This window comes from Hyalella azteca, unplaced genomic scaffold (genome assembly GCF_000764305.2).
Source record: "Hyalella azteca isolate HAZT.00-mixed unplaced genomic scaffold, Hazt_2.0.2 contig10999, whole genome shotgun sequence".
Lineage (NCBI taxonomy): Eukaryota > Metazoa > Arthropoda > Malacostraca > Amphipoda > Hyalellidae > Hyalella > Hyalella azteca.
Window position 1 is genome coordinate 376,250 of NW_025941012.1, and position 17,307 is coordinate 393,556.

General features: G+C 35.8%; 1 protein-coding gene and 1 long non-coding RNA gene across 5 annotated transcripts in view; both read right to left on the minus strand.

Annotated features, from left to right (window-relative positions):
- Nucleotides 1–2,937: 2,937 nt before the first annotated feature.
- On the minus strand, nucleotides 2,938–12,257 carry LOC108665289. 2 transcript variants are annotated; one of them, XR_001930428.2, is made up of 4 exons: nucleotides 11,030–12,257; nucleotides 10,434–10,528; nucleotides 3,453–3,881; nucleotides 2,938–3,095 (listed from the first exon to the last, which is right to left on the minus strand). It is a non-coding gene; the product is annotated as an uncharacterized LOC108665289 (long non-coding RNA). The 2 variants fall into 2 exon arrangements; XR_001930427.2 differs by having other exon boundaries at nucleotides 2,938–3,881.
- A 106-nt stretch (nucleotides 12,258–12,363) lies between these two features.
- Nucleotides 12,364–17,307, minus strand: part of LOC108665291 — a 38,522-nt gene continuing 33,578 nt past the window's right edge. For 2 of the 3 annotated variants that reach the window (XM_018152025.2, XM_018152026.1), the window contains exons 2-4: nucleotides 17,150–17,194; nucleotides 15,292–15,435; nucleotides 12,364–14,012 (exon numbers count right to left, since the gene is read on the minus strand). In XM_018152025.2, the coding sequence (XP_018007514.1) occupies nucleotides 13,354–14,012; nucleotides 15,292–15,435; nucleotides 17,150–17,194 (848 nt within the window). In that variant the 3' untranslated portion in view covers nucleotides 12,364–13,353. The remainder of the gene's footprint in view (nucleotides 14,013–15,291; nucleotides 15,436–17,149; nucleotides 17,195–17,307) is intronic. The other variant, XM_018152027.1, reaches the window with a different exon arrangement.

Consider the following 17,307-nt stretch of genomic DNA (forward strand, 5'->3'; position numbering starts at 1 on the left):
TCAATGACTGCATTAGTCTAACCAGCATACCATTGTTAAAGAAAACACTTCAGTAGTAAGATAAGAATATTTACTGGTTACACATGCCCATGACTTATGAGGCTCTCAAACCTGCATTTGTGGTAATGAGATAATTTTTATATACCTATTGATGTGAACACATCGAGGCTTCGCGTATAGAGGATATTATGCATAACTTACATAAAGTATATGGTTCAGCAATGAATAAAAAACATGATCAGACGCCTATTCTGCTTGGTTAAACAATGTTACAATTGCTTAAGCTAAAGTCAGTACAGTAAAGTATGACTGAGTTAAATTGCAAAATGGGTCCCACGTGGAGCCAAATTTATTGTTTATTTGTTCAGAGTTAGAGATGAAAATGCTTTTTAGATTCTATAATTACATGCAGGAAGAGACACAAGATAAAAGAAGGTAATGAATGAGGTAATATTAATGCCTAAATTGTTTATATCGGAGCTTTAGACGCCTTGGAAAGCTCGGATGTTCACTTAACTATTAAATATCTGTTCCGAAAGCCCTAGAATTTTTCGAATATCGACAAGGCCTAATCTAAACCACAAAATATGCGTTTAAAAAGTATTTTTTGAAGATCCACTTCTAAAGAGGCCGGTATCTCCGATGTTACACATGTGCAATGGATTTCTTATTTTGTTTTAAATATTTAAAATAATGTAATTTTAATTTTGTTTATTCTTTCAAATTATTTATGCTTTATCTCCGACTTTACGCAAGTGTGCAAAATTTCAGATCGATTGGACAGGTGGAAGTGCGAACAATATCGATTATAAGATTTGTGGCAGACAAATAAACAGACAACAAGAAGTGAAGTTAAAGAGGAGTGTGGCAAAAAAATGGAGCGCACGCTCGAGTTGAAACTATGACAGAAATTTAAGTAAATGATGTTTATTTTGATTTGTCTCAGTCGTTTTATTATCAACTTAATTCATCATGATTTTTCATGCAGAAGCTGTCCATAGAATACATAGTTGTGGTGATAGTAGTGGTTTTGATAGGTAACCATTAAAGCCATTAATCATTTCGAAATTACAGTACTACTGAAGAAAATTAAAATTGCCTGCCTTCAAAATAACTCACAACTAATTAGTTCATTGCGATTGAAAAGAATGTTATAAAAATTGTTGTATAAATTGAATGTATATGAACGTTTAATTTTTATAAATACTTAACAAAAAACGTTTTATATGCGGTTATTGAATTACGAAGACAATAAAGCAATATTTTACGGGGAGGTATGAGGTGTAATTTCAAGGCCTAAGCGTGAAATAAAATTTTGTTTTTGAGGTGTAAGCAAGGTATACTATTATAATGTTCCTGCTGATGTGGGTGTATCAATGCATATTAAAACATTTGTCAGGATAGATATTAGTCTAATATAAATATATCTTGCAACAATACATAGACGAAAGGTGGCTTCGAAGGCGAAATCTTTCCGGATGAATCTGGACTCACGATGAGTGAATCTACGCGGTAGACTGTGCACATCACGCAAATAATTATAAAGAAATATTCACTTCTAAATAATATTTAGATTAAATAATACCTGGCATATCAGAATTAGAATGATAGACGAAAGAATAACATTACGAATTTTTTCTCATTTTCAATTATAATAAAATGCTTCCTATTAGCTCGACTACGTGTATATTGTCCATCAATAAAACCGTCTGACTAGAAACTATATTTTTATTAATTGAAAATGCGAATATTTTAGCTAGGAAACAATTCAAAATGAACACACAATTTGTCACTATCTTTACAGAGGTAATTCCTTTCTTTGTCAGATGAGAGTGATAAGTACAGTTGATTTCTAATAATACTTGTTTTACGTTATTTTAAACAAATTTTTTCCAAGAAAGATGGCAGTACGAAGTCTGGTTCTTGTTACAAATAATCAAAGAACTCATAATACAGTTATTGTTACAGGTAATCAGAAAACTCATTAAATAGTTATTGTTTCTAAGCTTAGTAATGCAGGGATTCCTACATCGTTTTCTCGCTTTAAATTTATGATTACCATAATAGTAAGTAATTATGTCAAAAGATCACATAACTAGCAAGTTCTCCATTTTTTCGTAGGTCTAGCCTCCACTGGTATCCTATCTATTTTGATACCATGAAACTTTCTCACGGGGCTAAAATAGTTTGATTGATTACCAAGATTTCCATGGTTAACTTGATTACTTTGATTCTATTTATCCAGTTGAAAATGAGTAGATAAAAGTGAGACAGTGACTTTTACTGACTAACTGAAGGAAAATTCGTTTTTACTCATCCACAAGTTAATAAACTTTTGTTTTCAATTATTAATCTGTATATTATTTATTAATATTAATTAATACAAATAATACAAATAATATCAATTAATACATCAATTAATGATATGCTTCACACACCAGAACGGTGTGTTCGTAAAAATATCCATTTTAGCAGTTCATTTTGTTACGTCGAAATTAAAATGCACTTCGTTCCCTGTCTCTTAAACGAAGGGTATTATTAACTCCATTTTCTGCTATGCTAACCCAAGGTTGGATGAAAATTTGAAATAATTAATATTTCAATATTTGAGCATGATGAACATTTTTGGAACAGGCTATGATAATAATTATAGACCATCCGGAGAAAAAAGTGCGTTCAAATGACTCGCTTGGAAGAGTGCAAAACTCGTTCAGGCAGCAATTCGCTTTTAGAAAGTCTGCCTTCAACGAATATCTTCAATTATCTGATCAATTCTCACGCCACAGTTGATGAAACTGATGCAGTTTATGACCGACACAGTTTTTGAAAATGATGCAGTTTGTGACCGGCACACTTGATATAAATGATGCAGTTTATGACCGACACAGTTTTTGAAAATGATGCAGTTTGTGACCGACACAGTTTTTGAAAATGATGCAACTCAATTGTTGACGCAGATCAGCTGATGACACTCAATTGTTGACGCAGATCAGCTGATGACGCTCAATTGTTGACGCAGATCAGCTGATGCCACTGGGTACTCTGATGGCTGATGGCGCGAAGGAGGCGCTGTAGGAGGAACGCTTGCATGGAGTCTGCAAAAAAATTATTTCGGCGAAGAATGACACAAATGAAGTCGAGAAATACAGTCAAAAATTTCAAAAAGCTGATAAAATAAATTGATATCGATTGAACAAATTCATAAAATTGATAATTAAATCATAATTAATCTGTAGAATTGCTAATTGAAGTCATAAATATTTTTCGAATGACTGAACGAGTAAAAACATTTGGTAGTGATAAGACCATTAAAATATTTCGATCAAACATGTAAAACTTAGAAATATTAAGAAGCAAAATTCATGACCACACTCGTTAAAAAAATATTACGAAAAGTATTTAATACCAGTTTCCTCTTCTATCAGTACAAAAATAGCATATCCCTACACCACCTGCTACAATTGATTTGTAGAGACCCGAATCCTGAATCGTAGAGACCCGCAGGAGAACACGCGATAACTGCAGATGCCAAATCCAAGGAAAATTAAACAGTTGTCGATGCAAGTCCACCAGGGCTCGCTAACCGCCGATGCAAATCCACCAGGAGTTAGCAGCTGCCGATGTAAGTCCACCAGAGCATGGCAGCTGCCGATGTAAGTTCATTGAGACTTGGCATCTGCCGATGTAAGTCCACCAGGACTTGGCAACTGTCTATGCAAGACCACCAGGACTTGCAACTACCTATGTAAGTCCACTGAGACTTGGCAGCTGCCGATGTAAGTCCACCAGGAATTGGCAGCTGCTGATGCAAGTCCACCAGGACTAGATAGCTGAGATGAAAATTTTTGAGGTGCTGTGCGGAACTCGCTGGGGAAGATTGTCTGGAAAACAATATTCATGTCACCGTCGCATGAGTAATCACCTTCCATCGATACTGGCTGGACAAATCAGATGTTGGGCAAGTCTAGAGTCATCATTTGAAACGAATAAAATAGTCTCAGGGGATGGGTATCATTTTAATTAACGGTATTAAATCAAACGTTTGATCACACACTTGAGTCAACAATGATAAAAATCGAAGAAGTGACAACAAAAAATCTTTTAAATTTTGAACAAAATTTCTTCTTATGCAAAAGGAGAGGAAATATGAAAAACAGTCAGTAGGGTAACGTGGGGCAGCGCGCCCCCCACTTTTTTTAAACTAAATTTTTGATGAAGTTTTAATTGATACGAGGTGGTTCTTTGTTTTGTTTAAAGGTGCAACTAATGAGGAATGTATGATGTGAATTAGATGCCTATAGAGTTATTCGATTTTTAATGAAACACTATTTTGTAAAAAGTGTCAAAATGGGCCCATTGCCCCACCCCTGGGGCAATGGGCCCATGGGCTTGGGACAAAACACCCACCCTTGGTCCCTTTACCACAATTGCATATTTTTCGTTTAAAAATGATAAAACAACACTTTACAGTTAAAAATAAGAGAAATGTAATAAAAAAAATGACATTCATTCATTTATTAACAACTCAAAAATCATATCCATAAACGCAAATATTTAGCAAAACGTAAATCCGTACACTTCATCCCAGTGAAACTGTCGACCGGCGGTAGAGAACACGGACCAATATCTGCCATACTTAGCGAGAAACCCGCTATGGGCCCGTGACCCGCAGTGGGCTCGCTGCCCCATGTTACCCTATTGATAGAAGGTGAATCGTTCATCAAACACATTTATGTAGAGATTCATATTCACTATGAATGATGAGACATCTGGCAATAATGCTCAGTTAGGAACAAAATATATGTTCAGCAATCATCAGAAACCAGAGAAACGAAAGCATTTGTCATCATATTGAGGAAGCATACATTGTTCCGTTACGAAATCGAATATTATGTCTCGGGAAAATATGACGATTGAATACCAAGATCAATAACTGCGCAATCAATCGATCGGCGATGATTTCTCCATCATATTTGAACTCATATCAGTGATTGCGACGTCCGAAATAACTTGACAATACACTTCAGGCGCAAGAAAAAATATCCAAAGTTACTGTTTTTTTACTGCCATTCACTTAGTATTTCTCACATCAGAATTCACGGCCTGGTTGTTTTCAAAAAAAGTAGGTATATAAGTTTTTTAGTTAGTGAAATGTATGTTCACATCAAACAAATATCTCAGTTATACTGTTCTGATTAAATCCGTTCATTGGCACTTTCATGTTGCTAATTCAAGTTAATTAAAGAAATCTTCTGGCATAAATTAAACATTTTTACAGTTATAGTAACTTTGAACGCTTCTTTTCAGGAACGATATCACTTTCCTTTCAGGTCCGGAAAAAATATAAATATATTTCTTACCTTACACTGATGGAACAGCACGATGGATACCTTAGAGTCAACATCGATTAAATTCCAATGTTGTAGCTCAAAATGCCACATAAAACAGAGTGGATCTATCAAATGGAAAGAGTTCACGAACATTCAAAGAAATGAATAAATCATTTAAACTGAAATAAAATTGTTAAACGTTAATGCGAGGAAAGCTCTTTGTGTGTTTTCATCACCACGGTGCTCTATTTATACTGAAATTATGCAAAATAAAGCTGCTAAATTTGCACTAACATCATAAAAATCCTATTATATACTCAACCGACGACGAATATATAATGAGGGGTTTGGAACTTGTTGTCAATCTGCCGAGGGCTGAAGGAAGTCGTAGTAAGGGTCATGCCTGTGCTCTAAAGTATACAAATTTAAAGGTGACATATATGGTGCTCATACCTAAAAGGGTTCAGGCTAAACAAATTGATATTGCCTTCGGTAAATGCACAGAAAAGGCGGAAGCATACATTGACTGGGAAACTACAGCCTGCGACGACGACGACATAAATTTCTACTCATTAAAAATATCTGTCAATAAATAAAATCAGACAAAAAATGGAGATAAATATACATTTACACTTAAAATTATATTTCTTGTAGTTCATTAGGCAATTTCAAAAAATTCCTGAAATATTCATCTCAACTTCCTAATCTTGACCGTATCGCCTTGCGGAAATGTTTGCAAATTTTTATTAATTTTTATGGATATTTCTCAGTGAGGGAAATTGCCAAAGAAGCGATAACATATGAACAAATCAGCCTGATGATGAACATTAAATATATTTATCATATTCGATAACTAGGAATTATTATATTTAGACTAACAATAAATTTTTTTGGAGAAGAAAAACAAACCCTGAGTCAACGACGCAAATATTTTATTATTTTGCAACTTTTTACCTCACGAACGGCAGTGCAATTCAAGAGGTTCAGTGCAGCTGGAAGCAATGCAGTGAAGAAGCGTATCGCAGTGCACGAGATTATAGAATTTTGTGAAAAATTCTTGAAAAACAATTTTATTACATGCTTATATTTGATAAATCTCGGTTGGAAAATAAATCGTTTAATCGATCTTCGTTTAAAAAAATAGAAGCTGTGTTTAAGTAAATCAATAAGTACTTAAGTCCGTGACAATTACTTTAAGCTACATTTTTTATTAAATATAACATCACCATGAGAGTAAATGTGAGAATAATTACAAAAAGAGATTCCAACACGTAATGGCATATCAATTTTTCAAAATAATTCATGATTCTCTTCGTAAACTATGAATTATTGAATCCAGAGAACCATAAAAAACATTTGAAATGCAAAATAACACCGGTGGTTATGATAAAATGCCTATGTAATACGTAAATGTTTGTTGGATGTAAACAAGTTCACGTTAAGTAGTTCCTTTAATGAATTTCATTTAAATCAAATTCAATTTTAGTGGCGCACTGTAGATATCGCTGATCGAAGGTTGATATCTTGCACAAAGACTTCTTGGGTGGACTTCGATAATATCCTTATAGTAAAGTATTTTCGGCATTGAAGACTAGGTCTGTATAGGCCTTGTGACATAAACATGTCGTGTTATAGGCTCGCAGTCTTCTTTGCTGTCCAGCACAACGAGTAGAAAAATTCGCTATGATTACGCTATGACCGGAGGCTCCAAGTGATCTGTCTTCGGCGATATTATAGAGCACCTCATTAAATCATCCTATGGGAGTAAAGCAAAATTATATGTATGCTTGATACTCAGGTTAGTAACATCGGTGAAAGAATACTAGCCGCTGGACATGAGTGCAAGGTATAAGAAATTAAAGTTAGACAAATGCAAAAATCATAGTAAATATCGGTAAGGAAGAAGGAAAAGATTAAAATTTTAGCATCTGAACAGGCTTGGTTATAAAACAATGATTTCGATGCACTGTAAACCAATTTTTTTTCATCCTGTATGAATGGATTAAAATAACAAGCAACAATGAATCAACGCAACTTTCAAGATAGTTAGGTAATCTGCCACTTCGTCTATGATTAAAACAGAAAGCCAGGGTTTTCATGTTAAGAATAAAGTGATTTTATGGTCAATTATAGTATACCAGTTGATAATATGAAGGTTCCATTAGCTGAAAATGACTCAAATCTAAAATTAATAATGGGCAAATTACAGGGCACTCTGAGAATTTAGACATTTTGGTATGTTACTTCTAAAAAATGCGTGGGTATAACTTGATGAGTGGTTTTATACATATAATTTTGCCATATGATGATTAAAAATGATGAGTAAAATATTAATATAGAAGAGCAAAAATCATTATTTAGTCATATTAGTCGGCTGTGGCACTGACCATGCTGCTAAAACTTCACTACTATTAAAATCAATGCTTGTTCTGTTGGTGCAGCAGTCAATGTGACGAAATTTCGACGGGAAATTCTGTAAGAAATTCCATGAGACTTCAAATGTTGTGAAATGCGTCACAGCCATTAGGTTATTGCTCCATATTTCGGCGCATTGTTTGCCCAATGTCATATTTCAGTTAGACGACATAACACTCTTAGGCAAGTTGAATTTCAGAATTACTGTCACGTTCTGAACGTAAGCGGAAGTTTTGTTGTAACATGACTAATAAGATTGGGCGGCTGGAGACAGACAAGCCATGCAGATATACTTTATCCTATTGATCTGTAGAGGCCGCCATGCAGGTTTTACATCACAGCCGAATAACGGCAAATTTGACTTTACATTTGGCTGGAAGGTCTGTAGCTAAGGCACGTATAATAATGGTTTAGTTATTCTATTGGCTAAACATAATTTATTTTCACGTAGAACATATAATATTTATTAGATATGTTATCAAATAACAACGTGGATATAAGTTCTCGACGGTTCTTCACGATGTAATGGAAATGAATGAATTATTAAATGCTTTTAATCTAGCAGTTAGATTTCGAATACCTAAATGAAAGACTAGAATTACTAAGTTAGAATCGTCGATTCATGTGTCTTGCAAGTGGTTTTATTATATGTATAATATTATTATTACGGCCTAATATTTAACACGGAATGTGACTTGACAACAAACTTTATTGCTTGAATCATATTCTATTAAATAAACATGATATTCCACAACATTTTTATACAATTAGCAAGAATTTAAGGGGGGTTCTCCTCCATAAATCATAGAAATAACGTTTTCTGTGTTTTTAATCTTATTTTGAAGGGAGAATTATTAAAATTCGGCAGCAAAAAATCCGAGAGTAATATCTACCGTAGTTTTTTTTTAAAGCAACTGTGAACTTTTAAAAAATGACCATTTTATACCCATAGTTCATAAAGATTTCCTTAATTAAATCTGCATTGGACTGAGCTCATTTTGTAGCTACGGAGAAGACGCGTGCGTCTTGCGCAGCCAATTTTATTTCTGTGAGGGTTTTAATTTTTGCATTAGGCCGTTTTGAACTTTAAAAAATGAAAATTTTATGCCAATATTTACAAATATTTTCTCTCAAATGGTAATTATAGATCATTATTGTAAAATGGTAATTGCAAGGTGTTGGCACTTATTTTGATACTGCAACAAAGGCGCGTTCAACATAGCAAGTACCTTGAATTTGCATGTAATTCTTTTTGTGGAAGGCCTCTTGAACTTTTACGAAATTTTATATAAAAGCATATCTTAGAAAAATCACGTTTACTGCCTGTTATTTGCGTTAAAGTGGACATGAATAAATCTAAAGACGCTTGATGGTACCCTCAATACGAGAAATTGGCAATGGGAAAGCTACCTATGGCTAATGTATCAAGCAAGTTTTTTTTAGCATTTCTTCTTCTAATCTATCTCTCCCTACGATTTTGAAGCTATAGCATTGAGAGACATATCATTCGATTTTTAAAGAGAATTTCTATCGACTATATATATATGCCCTTTTTTCTGATCGGTTCATGGTTTAGATTATCTATAGACAAAACTATTCGGAGGTGGGGGTAAAATGGAAAAGTCGTAACAAAAAAAGTAAAATTAAAAAAAATGCATATAGAGTCGACAGATATTTCCTTTACGAATCGAATGATATGTCTCGATGTTGTATAGCACGAAAATTGACGGCTGAGATTTGCAAACCTTTTTGCCCTTTAGTATGCATTTGACCTTTGCTTCTAATATTTTCGAAAAACTCATGGAATAAAAATTTTTTTTAGTGATTTACATATGCATACGAAGTTTCAGAATGATCGATCATTGTGCCTATGAGATAATTTTGAGAAAGACCCTCTCCTTAAGCTTGAAAAACGTGTTGACTGCTACGTGAAAAATTCCCCGGATCTATCGTTTGGATGCTGGATGTATTTTGAGTGTCAACTTCAGAACGATCATTCACATTAACTCCACTTTACCGCCGACGCACTGAAATGCATTGTAATACATTCATCTCTCTTGCGACGATAGCAATGCTATTATAGTGATGCGATGCGACAGTAAAATGTGTTGCTACATTTCGCTCTAACAAAACTCAGTTCCTAAATATAAATTCATTAATATGAGGATAATCTGTAATTAAAAATGTTCTTAGATTAGCCACTTGATATTGAGTAACATTCAGTTCATGTAAGCATGCGTTTATTGCGACAAGCTTCTAAATATTGCTTGCTTAACTGAAAATAGTGCTACTGAAAAAACAAATGAAAAGCAAACAATTTCGAGACTCTAATACATCTTTAATAATTCAGCAGAAGCGTCTACAGTAAAAGTATTTGAATTTACAATATGCATATATGTGGATATTTGAAAAATTAAATAATTATATATGACACTTCTATAGCGAACGACAATAATGAGCAGAAACAATTGTTGGTGCACGTCAACGACACAATAGAAATTAAACAGCAAACCAGACGCACTTCGAAGAGCTTTTGGTGTGTAATTATTATTAAATATTAGGAACCGAGGTGGCTAAGCTAAGATTAGGTATTATTATTATTAAATATTAGGAACCGAGGTGGCTAAGCTAAGATTAAGTATTATTATTATTAAATATTAGGAACCGAGGTGGCTAAGCTAAGATTACCTCTCATGAGAACGCTGTTCCAGCAGGTGCTAGGGCCACCACGCGGACCAAGCGTGTTAGGAACGGTGAGCAAGAAACTGCGAGGTCCACTCGATCTGAAATAAACCTCGGATTATTGAGAATAAAAGTAATTAGCGATGCGACATTTTCAGGATGGAATAAAAAAATATAACTCAGTACTCACAGCAGTGAGTGACAGAGAGCGCATTTTCTCGTCTACGAAAATGTGAAGTCACGGACGGACAGACAGACAGACGGACGGTCATGGCGAGCACAATAGTGCATTGTTTCCATATTGAGCAAATGCGTTAAAAAGACCGAAAAATGAATATAGGCGGGTTCAAACGGGAGTTATATTTTAGACACAAAATATAAGATTTTGAGGTTCCGTTTTCAGGACAGTTTATGCTAAAATTCAGAAAATACAAACGTATATTGATATAAGCTTCTGTTTAAACGGTTATAAACGAAGATTTATAATAAGAAAAGAAGCTTGTGTACAGAATATATATATACATGTACAAATATATTTAGAATATATAGAATTTTTGCAAAGCATTTATACAGATTTTTGCAATTAATTTGATTTCACTTACTTGTTCGAATGAAGAGTTAGCACCAGATGTCTCCAGTAGACTTTCTTTTGAAGCTGCCAAAGTCGTCGAAGACTAAAATTTTCACGTTTCAATTTAGGCCAGTTAGGTCACAAAATTCCATTTTGCCATACTTTGTCATGGAATTCCAGGCCAATATTGCCAGCACTCCAGCGAACTCCAAAAGAATTGAATTCAACTTCGTGATGGAAGGAACTTAGGCATGCGGTGGAAAGCGTCCGGAGTTCACCCATCTTCTTTTTGATCCGCGTCAATTTCGGATACCAGATATGATGCGATTTGGCCGATTCTTTGTGAAATTTCAGCGAAATTTTCAAATTTCTGATCGTACATTACAATAAAATAGATCACATGATATTGGAAGTCCTAATGAAGCCTCCGATCTTCAGTGGAATGACTCACTTTTTCGCAGATAAAAGATGCAGAGCTCATGTTTGTGTGTAGGTGGCGTGAACATGTGAGAAGGTGGACAGTCGTAAGCAACATGCAAGATATTCCTTGACTCTTCACACCAATGCCCTACTCAACAACACAAGTTGCATAAAAAGTCAAGGAACATCGCAAAAAAGCTTATTGAATCATCATTGGTTTTGTTCAGAGTCCCATGGTTTCGGGCGAGCTACACTAACTGTCACCGCTCCTCCCCTATACATCAAGCCACAGTCAAACCCTGCCAACATATCATTTATGGCTGCCAAGATGCCATGACAAGTAATGCAAATGCAGATTATAGTTTCTTTCAAGCTGGATAAGCAAGGAAATAGGTAACCTTAAAATGTGCATTAGGAATCTGGACATGATTGAAAACTTGAAGTATGTGAATTTTAAGGATGACAAAGAAGTGCCGAATTTCAAATGCAATTTCAGAAATATATCTATATATTCTATGTTATTTGTCATTATATTTGAGGTAATCAAGCAAGTTGGGGAGAGTATATCTCCGAAGTTTGACAAAGGCGTTGAGCCACTAATTCTACCGTAGAAATAAGTAAATTCGGCGTGAACTGTTTTGTCAGAACCTGCCAATTCATGCAAAGACTATCACTAGAAGTAAAAATAATAACATTCAGTAACAACAACAAGTCAAAAATGCTGATACCAACTGAGGCATCTCACTTTAATTACGAAAGCACATGCTTGAAAAATATTTAAAATAATCAAATATTGTGTAGAACGTCTTTACACGGATAAGTATTCAAAACATTTTACTTGATTTTTTACCACATCCGAAGAATATTAATTCTAAAATATAAGGGATCTCAAAATTAAAATACTTCTGTAACACAAAAAATTAAATCAAGAACTCTAATTGCGTCAATACATTCAAAATTGACTCACAGCTCATATAATTAATTATATTGACACATTAGCCATGCGATAGATAAACCATTTTAGTTTGTAACACTAGATCTAAGACAATTTATATAAACATTAATTAACGATGAAAAGCAGCATGACATTCTCGTGAGCATCACATCAGATGCAATCGGAGTGAATATTTCTATACTACAATTTAAAAATCAATCCACGCTTTAATAACTCAGATCAAGATCAAAAATTATTCATTATACACCCCCATAAGCACGCTCGGTAATTGTAATTGGACTAAATTTCAAGCATTATTCTATTGTTACAGATAGCCCTAGATTCATATTTAGCTATTATACCTCTAGGGATAAATGGTATAATTTTTTAAACATTATGCATTTGTCATTAAACTAACTGCATTACTGCACGCAATCAAAGGACACTTCCAGCTCAGAAAGTTAAATTATTCCGTCAACATTATGCTTTAGACTAGAGAATAATAAATTACATTTTGAAATATAAGGCTTCAGGAATTCAAAACTGATGTTTCGTAAAAAACATAAGGAAATTCAAATATTTCTGGCAAGGCTTATTAAATGGGGACAAGGCTGAGAAATTCTTTAGAAGGCACAAAAGAAGCGGATTCGTAACCGAACGATTCTTCCCGAAAAAATCATTGAATAAAGCGGTAAAATTATCATTATAATTTACAAATTAGGGCACTCTGTGGGATGAATCTTAGGCTTCAAACAAAACAATAAATCAAGGAAATTAATCTTTCACTTCAAGAGGGAAACTCATGAGATATCGTGGCGAATTTATCCGCAACTTCACTTGAACTTCGGCAAAGGGACAACTGAAATCTGTAAATATTGATACTCGGCTGTCCACTTCATGTATAACGTGGAGGCAAACCATTTTGTTCTATGAAACTTATTCAAGGTTAGCGAGTTGAGTTAATCAAGGAAAATGTTTTATCTATGGTAAAATTTAAAAGTTTATCTCAGGCCTCGACTCCAAGTCACGAGCTTGTGGAAGGCCACAACGGCCATAACCGAAAGCGGCCAAGTCCAGAGCAGCTGGAGGCTGTGGACAACCATCAGTGACACGACGTTGCTCATCATAAAGAAACAGTCACTTACATAATGTAGACAGCAATGCAATAGGTTTGTGTGCACACAAATCATGCCTGCGATAAAATAAGCAGAAATAGTGCACACTCCAGGGACATTGAAAGAACGGTTGTTACGTATTGCCAATTTCCATGCAGCGTCTGGGTGCCCCGGTGACGAAACAACAACACTCATGCTCTTCAGAGTGACACAGCAAAGCATAACTATAATGATACTCATGCTACTACTACAGGTCTCTATTCCCTGTAAAATAAAGCTCATGGTACCAGCTAGCCATGATTTAGATACAAGAAGAAGCATTTTAGAAGTACTGGGAAGCGAGGAGACCAAAGCAGAAGGTTGAGGTCTGCCTTGTGAAGTGCTGAAGAGGAACGAAAGAAGGGCGGGAGGAGCGGCGTTGCATAGGTCCTCTTCACAAAAGCACATGTGGCCACGACCGTTACTTTCACGCATACAAACGTGATCTACCATAAACAGTTTGATCTGCATCTTATCCGTGCACGTTCTACGGATGGAGGCATAAGCTGAAAAGAGAAAATAAGTAAGAGTTAGTTATAGGTAGCGCGATATTGCCCTAGTGAATACAATTGTTATGCCTGTGCTGGATATTAAAATATTTTCTCGTTCTAGATGTAGCTATTCGGGGCAGACCTTTAAAGAGCAAGCCATGATTTTCTTAAATTCATTTTCGTGTTGCTTCGACTTTCTTCGCCTCTTTGCAAACAAGTCTACTTACTAAAAAGTTGCACAAAAATACAATTCACATTTATTGCGTATTTTTATAGCTTAGTCGTGTGGTGGAAGCATCACAATGGCAATGGTCGTATTCTTAAAATGATCTTGGATCAAAGGTCACATGTCCTTATGAACCTTACTGGAATTTATTGGTTTAATGACGAATCTAAATCTGTCTAAACGAATATTTCTAAACGAAAATTGATACACTATTTTCAATAATTTGATATAGAATCAGCATTGCATTATTCCAAGATATTTCACGTGCTTTTCAACCCCATGAGCAACGCTATAGGCAGGAAGGTGCGCCGAGACTACTATTTAAATTATATTAAATTTTGTACCATGGGCCTTTATCTGCGCTAGAAAATTCCACCATAACATATTTTTTTCCTGTACATGGCAAGCCTCGCCAGGGGCTGCTAGTCTAGTCGTGCGCGAGTCGCAATGCAGACGCGGCGACGTAGTTGCTTGGCAGCGCCGGGCGGCAGTGGCAGCGATCAATGCGGACCACGGCGCCGACTCACGACGCGTGCTGCCTTGAGTGATTATTTATTTTACGGGCGCACATAGTGATTAGAGTGGACCCAAAACGTACGCATTATTATGATCATTTCGTGCTCCGTGAATCGCAGTAGAAGTAATGCCTATTTTGCGCGCTTCCAACTGGATCACGGGACTATTTACCTTCTTGTAACTGTTATCATCCCCGCCAGTTGGGGCCAGGGCCGCTGTTCATTCAATAATAAACAACATAGCCGCAACTGCAAATCGGAATGGTTGACAACCATTGAAACAGTGTTCTTTGTTTATTTATAATAAAATATCTTCGGACTTGACATGCAGTAATTTTTCCCTCTGGCTGAACAATCGTTCCCTGGAAATTTAAATCAAAATACGTTTTAACGTTGATCTACTTTAAATTCCGAAATAATAGGATAGATTTAAACTGACTTACGATCGCGATAAACTATTGTCACGCTAGAAATACTGGATTATCTTAAATATCAGCACTGATACCGTGTAGACTGATAATTAAATTTTCCAGTGGTATTTTATTGAACTCACGAGTTCCAATATGTTGGACGAGTTTGACACAGCAGCCATCGCACTCCTCAGTAGGCGGTTGCTTGGCGCGGGGCAGCGTGAAGTTGAACGGGTCAGAGCAGCGCGGGTCCGTCCACGACGAACATTCGTAGCACATGATTTGACCTGACGAGGCGAGTTGAAAATCTATATGAATATATATATATATACTTTTATATGAATATTGTCCTATCTATATGAATATTGTCCTCTATATATGAATATTGCCCTCCATATGAATATTGTCCGCTATATGAATATTGCCTCTATATGAATATTGCCGTTTATATGAATATTGCCCTCTATTTGAGTATTGCCTTCTGTTTGAATATTGCCGTACAGCAAATTTTAGTTCAGACCGAAAATTTATGATTCATTATTTGACCTGTTGGTAAATCCAGTCACATATCTTAGGATTGAATCAAGGAAGTCAGAAATCAATACGTAGTGGCAAGTATTCAGAATTTATAATAATTTTGTATACCTTCAGTAGGTGAAAATATTCTATCACAATGAATTTATGGTTATTACACTATAATAGCTAAAGTTACAATAGAAAAACACGATAATGCCGAATTCCATTGCAAGCAATATGATGACGTGCAAATTACTTAGCTTTATTATTTTAGGTCCTTATCTACAGTTTGAGACCAGAACATTCACGGAACGCTTACCTTTGAAATAAATTAGTATAGTATCTTCGGCATTAAATAAATAGGCCTGGATAGGCCTGGATAGGCCTGAATATTGCCCTCCATATGAATATTGTCCGCTATATAAATATTACCCTCTATATGAATATTTATAAATATGAAGTTAGTATAGAGCATTTACAGTAAAGTTGAGTGCTCGAAAAGTTAGAATTTTACTAGGAATTTCAGCAAGCAAGATACATAAACCTTTTGTAGTTCCTTTATATTTCTTTCACTTTACCGAGTTTTATCTAGAAAATTGCGAAGTGATTCTAAACACGAATAACAATGCTACATAACTAGCGCAGCGTTCGTCCCAATGATAATTGCATACTGATTACAATTGCACTGTAGTTTGCACGCAGTGATCTGAAGACTGGATTCGCTGTGCTGCAGACTGTACAGTGTAAAGTACACAGTGGTCGGCAGACTTACCTCGCTGTACTGAAGATTACACGCAGTGGTCTGTAGACTTCTTTAAATGTACTGAAAACAGTACAAAGTTAACTGCGCTCTCATTTTTACACAAGACTGCAGTTGCTGAAATGAACGCTGTTTTCATTGTACCGAAGACAGTATTTCTGAACTGCAAACGTCAATCACTTAGCAAAAGACTATCCTTCCTTAATTCAATTGCTTACTAAACTCACATCACACTAAATGAAGTACAAGCTGTTCGCACATTGGCAAAAGGCTACAACCAATGTACAACACAGTGCAGATTTATCACACATCACCTCATGAATCACTCGTTGTTCATACCTCGCTACATGTTACACCTTATGAACTACGCGCAGTCCTCATCTCTCTTAACGCTACACCTTGCCTGAGACTGTACCCATTGCACCAGAGACCACTCACTGCACCAGAGACCACTCACTGCACCAGAGACCACTCACTCTTCAGAAGACTGTACTCACTGCACCAGAGACCCCACTCTGCACCAGAGACCATTCACTCACAGCACCGGAGACTGACTCACTGCACCAGAGACCACTCACTGCACAGTAGACTGTACTCACTGCACAGTAGACTGTACTCACTGCGTCGCACACTGTACTCACTGCACAGTAGACTGTACTCACTGCGTCGCACACTGTACTCGCTGCACAGTAGACTGTACTCACTGCGTCGCACCCTGTACTCACTGTGACATTCGCCCTCACCTCGCACTGAGTGCATTAGTGCCAGCACTGTAAGACAAGAATTTACAGTTATAGAAATATCGAAATACAGACCGTGGGTTGTGAATACATTAGCTCAAATATGTCAACATACAAAATTGCAAAGTATATCATACTATAAG